This window comes from Priapulus caudatus, unplaced genomic scaffold (assembly GCF_000485595.1).
Source record: "Priapulus caudatus unplaced genomic scaffold, Priapulus_caudatus-5.0.1 Scaffold767, whole genome shotgun sequence".
In the NCBI taxonomy this organism is placed as follows: domain Eukaryota; kingdom Metazoa; phylum Priapulida; class Priapulimorpha; order Priapulimorphida; family Priapulidae; genus Priapulus; species Priapulus caudatus.
The window spans coordinates 88,792-97,239 of NW_014577828.1; the positions used below are offsets into that span (position 1 = coordinate 88,792).

Genomic DNA, 8,448 nt, shown 5'->3' on the forward strand with positions numbered 1-8,448 from the left:
TTAAGAGAGCTGTTCTCGCCTCTGGCTTCTCTCCCCTCTCCTCTCATACATGCCTATCTGGCCTTTACCCCGTCGCTTTGCACTCGGTACTCTCTCTGCCACACCCGAATTCGGCTCCCCCACTTCTTCGTGCGGGCTAAGGGGCGGCGGCCGCGTTGTCGCTCCTAAGGAAAGTGGCAGCCCTCTGCACTCTGCGTTCGTCGCAGTCTCGCTCATCTCTCTCGTCTGCATCTATCTCTTCTCTCCGCTTCTCACCCTTTCTCCCTCTCTCACTGCTCACCTCTCCTCTCTCTCTCACTTCCATCTCCCTCTCTCTCTCTCTTGCTCTTCTCTCGTCTTCTCTCCCCCGTCGGCCTCTGTGTCGTCTCTTCTTTCGCCCTCTCTCTCTTGCGCCGCCCTCTGCTGCCTCTACCGCGTCTGTCAATCTCTTCTCCCCCTCGCCTCCTGCTGCTCGTCTGCTCTGTCATCATCTCTCTCTCATCTCCGCTACCGCCCTCTGGGTCTTCAAAAACTCTCCTCTCAAAGGAGGGCCGACACAACGCTGCTACTACTAGTATTGGCAGGAAGCATGTGTACTCGACTTTTAGACTTGGGATCGTTCGGTCGCTTCGAACAACGGCTCGAAAGATGTCGCGAGATCTGTTCGAAGTTCTCGAGCGCAGCTTTGTGGTGGACTTGTAAGATGTCGCTGTTGATGGGCAGTAGAGATTAAATATGCAATGTTGGCAGCCTAACGAAATGTGTGGTTGAGTTCGGCACGGCCAATAGTGAGGATGATTACCAGTATATCTATGTGTACGTGTATATGTATGTTACGTGTATATGTATGTGTACCGTGTAGTACTGTAATGTGTAGCGTGTATATGTAATGTGGTACGTGGTATATGTATTGTAAGTGTATATGTATGTCGTATGTGTACGGTATATGTTACATGGATATGTATGAATGTACGTGTAACATGTATGCTGTAGCATGTACATGTAATGTATATGTACCATGTATATGTACATGTATATGTATATGTATAATGTATATGTACAGGCCCGTAGCCAGCTTTATATTGGGGGGGTTTCGTTTTTGCAAATGTTGGCAATTTGGCTGCGGACATGGGGCGTGTAGGGATTTGTACCCGATGGGGGGAGGGTGGGGTCTAAAACCGTAAACCCAAGTTGGCGAAGGACGCGAAGGGGGGTCTGGGGGCCGGACTCCGGCCCAGAATTTTTAAATTAAGACGCGCCCTCAGAATGGCGTTTCTGCGGCGAGACAAGGGGGGTTGCGGCCTCCCTGGACCCGCCCTGTACAAGCGCCCCCTGCTGGGGCAAAGCGAGCCAGAGCGAGGGAGCCAAGCGACCGAGCGGGGGAATGGGTGTGGTAGGGGGGTGTTCACCTGTTACGCGCCTCCCGCACGATGGAGATTTTGCGAAATTATTACTTGAATTTGATGTGAAATTCTTGCAAATTTTCAAAAAAAAAAATTTCATTTGCTGGGGGGGGGGGCTCGGGGGGTTGCGTTTTCGACGGGCACCCGAACGCCGCCCCTAGCTACGGCGCTGTAACTGTACGTGTATATGGTATGTGTATGTGTATATGTATGTGTAAGCGTGTATATGTATGTGTAGTGTGTAGCGTGTATATGATCGTGTACAGTGTATTATGTATTGTACGCTGTATATTGTATGTGTACGTGTAATATGTATGTGTAATGTGTATATGTATGTGTACGTGTATATGTAACTGTGTACGGTGTATGTGTATGTTATGTGTAATGTGTATGTGTACGTGTATAATGTATTGTGTAACGTGTTACTGTATGTGTACGTGTATGTGTATATGTAACGTGTACGTGTATATGTTGCTGTACGTGTATGTGTATATGTACGTGTATTATGTATGTGTAACGTCGTATATGTATGTGTATAATGTATGTGTAATATGTATGTGTACGTGTATATGTAATGTGTACATGTATATGTAATGTGTGATGGTGTAGCGGTGTATGTGTATGTGTAGTGTATGTGTATGTGTACCGTGTATATGTACGTGTATATGTTATGTGTATATGTATGTGGTAAATATGTATGTGTACGTGTATATGTATGTTGTATATGTAAATGTGTAGCATGTAATGTGTATATGTATGTGTATCGTGTAAGTGTATGGGTGTATTACGTTGTGTATATGTATTTAATGTGTACCGTGTATATGTATGTGTACGTGTAGATATGTATGTGTATGTGTACGTGTATGTGTAATGTGTACCGTGAATGTGTATGTGTACGTGTAATATGTATGTGTTGTGTACGTGTATGTGTATGTGTATCGTGTATGTGTTGTGTACGTGTATATGTATGTGTACGTGTATACTGTATGTGTACGTGTATATGTATGTGTATGTGTTGACGTGTATGTTGTAGGTGTAGCGTGTATATGTATATGTACGTGTATATTGTATGTGTACTGTATATGTATGTGATATATGTATGTGTATATTATGTGTACGTGTATATGTATGGTACATGTATATGTATGTGTATGTGTGCGTGTATGTGTATTGTGTACGTGTATGTGTATGTGTAGCGTGTATGTGTATGTGTATGTGTATGCGTGTATGTGTATGTGTACGATGTATGTGTATGTGTATGTGTATTGTGTACGTGTATATGTATATTTGTACGTGGTATGATGTGATGTGTACGTGATTATGTATGTGTAGGCGCTGTACTCCATGTATGTGTACGATGTATCATGTACGTGTACGTGTATATGTATGTGTAGCGGTGTATATGTATGTGTATAGTGTATAATGTAATACGTGTACGCGTATATGTATGTGTATGTGTATGTGTAATGTTACGTGTATATGTATATGTACGTGTATATGTATGTGTACGTGTATATGTATGTGTAACGTGTATAGGTGTAATCGTGTATATGTATGTGTAATGTGTGTAGGTGTATGGTGTATGTGTAGCGTGTATGTGTAATGTGTACGTGTATATGTATGTGTACTGTGTATAATGTATAGTGTATGTGTAGCGTGTAATGTATGTGTAAGCGTGTAATGGTATGGTGTAGCGTGTATATGTATGTGTATGTGTAATTATAGTGTAACGTGTATAATGTATTGGTGTACAGGTGTATAAGTGTATGTGTAGCGTGTATATAGTATGTGTATATGTATATGTTATATGTAAGCGCGTATATGTATGTGTACGTGTATATGTATCGTGTACGTGTATGTGTATGTGTACCGTGTATAACTGTAGTATGTACGTGTATTGTATGTGTAGCGTGTATATGTATATGTATGTGTATGATGTATGTGGTAGCGTGTATATGTATGTGTACGTGTATATGTATATGTATGTGTAATATGTATGTGTACGTGTATATGTATGTCGTATGTTGGTACGTGTATATGTATGTGTAACGTGTATATGTATGTGTAGCGTGTATATGTATGTGTAGCGTGTATATGTATATGTATCGTGTATATGTATGTGTACGTGTATATGTATATGTATCGTGTATATGTATGTGTAAGCGTGTATATGTTATGTGTATATGTATGTGTATATGTATGGTGTACGGTATATGTAATGATGTACGTGTATATGTATGGGTGTAGCGTGTATATGTATGAGTGTACGTGTATATGTATATATAGCGTATATGTATATGTTACGCGTATATGTATGGTACACGTAGTATTGTATATGTATACTATATAATATGTATATGTATATGTACATGCATATGTATATGATATATGTATATGTATAGGTAAGCATATGCATATCTTATCGTATTCTCAGTCCCCCCTGCTCTTCTTACTCTATCTTTCCTGGCAGCAATATAAACAGTGCAAAGACACACACATCGACATATGAACATCAGAATCACATAAAGCCTCGTAATGCTGTATCCAGCCAGCCTACGTTGGGAGAATAGACCTTCCAACTTGATGGCCCACCTCGCCACTTGTTGCCACTCATCCATCGACGGCGGCCGTTAACCGTAGATGGGGGGGACAGTCGCGGCTCCGGCGTTCTGGTACTTGCTCTCCTCAGAGGTCGGAGCCGTACACTTCTGCGAAAGGTCAAACCACGAACTGTCCTGTGAGAGGGGGAAGCAAACTTCGCAACTCAATTTTTGCGGGGACGATTTTTTTGGACGCAACGTCGATCGTGCGAGTTACAATAGGTTCTACTGCCAATTAAATAAATAAATAAGATATACTTAAAATAACAAACACATACGAAAAAAATGGAATATTATTATAATCAGGTTATTACGGAGGGTCTTGATGCAGGCGATATAATAATGAGTAAATATGTATATACATACGATAAATAAATAAATAGCATATAGGTCACATTAGAATGGGCAAACACGAGTCTCACTTAAGTACTCGTGCAGTAATTTTATGGCTTGCAATGCATCGTCACGCAAGTTGTTTTAGGCTCTCAAACACACACACAACCTACATGCGGCACGACACGAGTACACTCAGCGGTTTAACTTTGTAACACAGCCGCAATCGAAGTACGCGCTGTCAACAGGCTGGCAGAACAAACTGTTTACTTAAGGCAGCTAATTAAATTGACTAGCGTCACGAACAATATTACGTGTTCCTAACCATTAATTGCTTGGCTGTGGCTATCTATGAGTCAGCGAGTGTACTCTGTTCACATCCGAACAATACTAGTAAAATAAGCAAGTATAATGGCAAGCACATTTAACCATAAAAAAGTGACGCCAGAATTAACTTATGATCTTTGTGAATAAAGTGGAAATCATCTCCTTTTATTTAACTTTTAACTAGATTTACGCGTGACGTAATCACTGATCTTTCATTTCTGATATTTCATTAGATCTGATTAATGATAATCGAATTATCATTGAAATATCATTGAAATATATTGAAATATCAATCGCTGATATTTCATTAGATCTGGTAAGGACACGAGCAGGTACGGTGTGGACGCGAGCGGCCAGGTGTCCAGATCTCATGTTAATCAAGCCCAACAATAGTGAGAGTGGTGGCACTCACTCTGTCAAGTGGACCAGGCAAACAGTGAAAAGGTTACCGTGGCAAAGGGTGAAACGACGGAACGGGGCCCTGTGCGGGGGGGTGGGGTGGGGGTTCGGGCTCGAGGGTACAGCGTGGAGCGGGTGAAGGGTGGAGGTGTGGGCGTGAGAGAGTGGCAGGTTAGGATTGGAGGTGTGGGGTGGAGAGGGTGCAGGGATAGGGATGGAGGATGGAGGGTGAGAGGATAAGATGCGGGGTGGAGGGGTTGGAGTGCGGGGTGGAGAGGGTGCAGGGTCGGGGATGGAGGATGGAGGGTCGAGAGGATAAGATGGCCAGGTGGAGGCGGTTTGGGTTGGCAGTGGTGGAGAGGGTGCAGGGTGCGGGGATGGGAGGATGGAGGCGTGGAGAGGTGCAGGGTGGAGTTTGGGCGTGCAGGGACAGAGGGTGTAGGGGGGTCAGGTGCGGGTTTGGAGTGCAGGCGTCGCGGAAGTAGAAGGTACAGGGTACAGTAGTTCGGGGGGTGTTTGCTTGCGCTATCCGACTGCCCACGTAGGAAAATCGTCCCCCCCCCAATTTTTCATACCCCAAAGGTACACCGTGTCGTGACTAACTGGCTTCAAACTCACTAACGTGATTAACTACGATTCAGGTTCACTGTTCAGATGTCGAACACTTTCTGCTTGACCACTGGCACCGGTAAATGAACGACGAATGTGACGAAACCCAGTGAACACGACCGTCACGAATTGTCACCACGATCGCGACCACAAAGTCCCTAACACCCGCAAGTCCCCACGAGCAATCGCCTACAACGAAACTTCGAGAAATTTGGAATCACCCCTGCCCCTCCGCCCCACCCACCCCTCGATGGGAGTGATCGGGTCCTTCCTCTTGCCTCCCTCCGACGCCAGGGGTTGCTCTGACCTTTAAATTTAAGCATATTGCAGCACAGCCCAACGAGATGGCAAACAGAGGGGGGAGAATCATCAGCGAGCGAGCGAGGCATCGCACGCGCGCACTCTCTCGCTCTCTCAATCGCTGGTTTCACGTGACGCTGGCAGTGTGTCGCAGTCTGGCGCAGAGTGATGCTCCTCACCTGCTGACGAGGCTTCAGGTAATGCGACAGGTGTGTCGAAGGTGTCAGGTGTGGCAAGGACAACAGGTGTGACGATGGTGACAGGTGTAACGAGGAACACCTGTGTGGAAAGATTACCTGGTAACAAGGCTCATATGTGAGAGGTGTTACTAAAGTACCAGGTGTAACGAGGAAGTAGTTCTCTCCCAGCCAGTGCTGCTTCACCTGTACCCAACACACACACACACAGACATGTAAGACACAGATGTAATACACGCACGCACGCACGCACGCACGCACGCACGCACGCACGCACGCACGCACGCACGCACGCACACACACAACCATCGCTGTGCGATACAGACGGGTTGGGAGTGAAGATGAGGGCGCGGGTAGAGTGTGGGTAGAGGGTGAGGGTGAGTGTGCGGGGTACAGGGCACAAGTATCAAAAGTCCATAATAGACATTTTCGAAGGTATAGCACTAGGTGAATAAGGCAAGGTAACGTGAGTAAGTAAGTGGACAGGTACAAGGATGACAGCGCTCTCGCTCGCGACACTGCTGCTACTCAAGGAGCTAAATCTAACAAGGAGAGGAAGCGCCAGCCATATCTGGCCCAAATTTGGGTTCGGCAGAGACCCTAGAACAGATTAGTGTTCTATTGTCTCTGGGTTCGGGTCTGCACAGCCGTTTCAGCTGATTATGGTCCATAGATGGCGCCCTTGAGGCGAAAAGCACACAGCCAATCCGCTTCCTCTCCTTGTTATATTTACAGGGTTCATAGTAGTAAGACACATGTTGAAATAAGGACTTATAATACCCTTTCTGGAGGCCAAAATAAGACTTTTTTACGCGATTTCAGATAGTGATAGATCACCGACTATTAAAGTACACTAATAATATTTATATACACAATTGCACAGCAATTTAATTATTCCGTATTATATATACAACAATTCTTACTCTAAGTCGAGATCTTTGGCAAAAAATAAGGACTATTAAGTACTTTTCTAAGATTTCACCAAAAATAAGTACTAATAAGGGCCCTTATTTTATTTTTGGCAAAATAAGTACTTATAAGACTTTGGGAAACCCGCTACGAACCCTGATTTAGCCCCTTGCTGCTGCTCACCTCTCTGCTGAAGCCACTCATCATGACGCTGTTACGCGCCAGCTCGCACATGTCTGCCGAGCTGAGCTTCCACACCTGCGCTGCGATGCTGTACTCCTCCATCAGCGGCTCCTGCAACGACAGACACAGAGGCGAGCGATGACAATCACCTGGGATACGACCGTCGCCATGGTGACGACCATCGACACGGTGACGAGTATCGCTATGGTAATGACTGTAGCTGTAGCGATGACCATTACCAAGGTGAACTCTCCCCCTTCTCCTCTCCCTTTTCCTCCTCCTCCTCCATTTGTCTCCTTTCTTCACCTCCAACTCTCCATTCTCCTTCTCATCCTCTCCCTTCTTCTCCTCCTCCCTTCCACCTCCTCCTCCTCCTCATCCCCTCCCCCCTCTCCTCCTCCTCCGCCTTCCCCTCCTCCTCCTCCCAACCTTGGTGAGGTGAAACTGTAGTGGGTCATCGGTGGACAGCGATACGTTGAGGCCGCGTGCTAGGTACACCTCATACTCCTCCCCCGCCCCTTCTCCTGCTCTCCTCCTTCTCCTCCCCCTCCTCCTCCTCCTCCCCCTCCTCCTCTCCTCCTCATATCTTGGTGAAGTGGAACTGTAGTGGGTCATACTCCTCCCCTGCCCCTTCTCCTGCTCTCCTCCTCCTCCTCTCCTCCTTCTCCCCCTCCTCCTTCACCTCCTCCCCTCCTCCCCCATCATACCTTGGTGAAGTGGAACTGTAGTGGGTCATCGGTGGACAGCGATACGTTGAGGCCGCGTGCGAGATACTCCGGCAGCGGGTTGCGGTTGTAGTTAAGGAACAGAGAGTTGTTGCTGAGCGGTGACATTGCCAGGCCCACCTGCGCCAGGTAGTAGAGGTACTGCAGCACGGGAACCTGTATCACACACAGAGAGAGAGAGAGAGAGACGTTAGATGGCAGGCTTCCTTCACCGCCGCGCGCGCGGGGCATCGTAACGAGACATCGCCAGGCCCACCTGCGCCAGGTAGTAGAGGTACTGCAGCACGGGAACCTGTATCACACACACACACAGAGAGAGACGTTAGATGGCAGGCTTCCTTCACCTCCGCCGCGCGCGCGGGGGAGGGGGAGGCATCGTAACGAGACATCGCCAGGCCCACCTGCGCCAGGTAGTAGAGATACTGCAGCACGGGAACCTGTGACAAACACAGAGAGAGAGAGAGACGTTAGATGGCAGGCTTCC

General features: G+C 46.6%; 1 protein-coding gene across 1 annotated transcript in view; it reads right to left on the reverse strand.

Moving 5' to 3' along the window:
* LOC106813401 (AMP deaminase 2-like) overlaps window positions 1–8,448 on the reverse strand; it is a 15,581-nt gene that overhangs the window by 340 nt on the left and 6,793 nt on the right. Inside the window, exons 8-9 of the mRNA XM_014817538.1 lie at window positions 7,947–8,120; window positions 7,240–7,350 (exon numbers count right to left, since the gene is read on the reverse strand). Coding sequence (XP_014673024.1) covers window positions 7,240–7,350; window positions 7,947–8,120 — 285 coding nt within the window. The remainder of the gene's footprint in view (window positions 1–7,239; window positions 7,351–7,946; window positions 8,121–8,448) is intronic.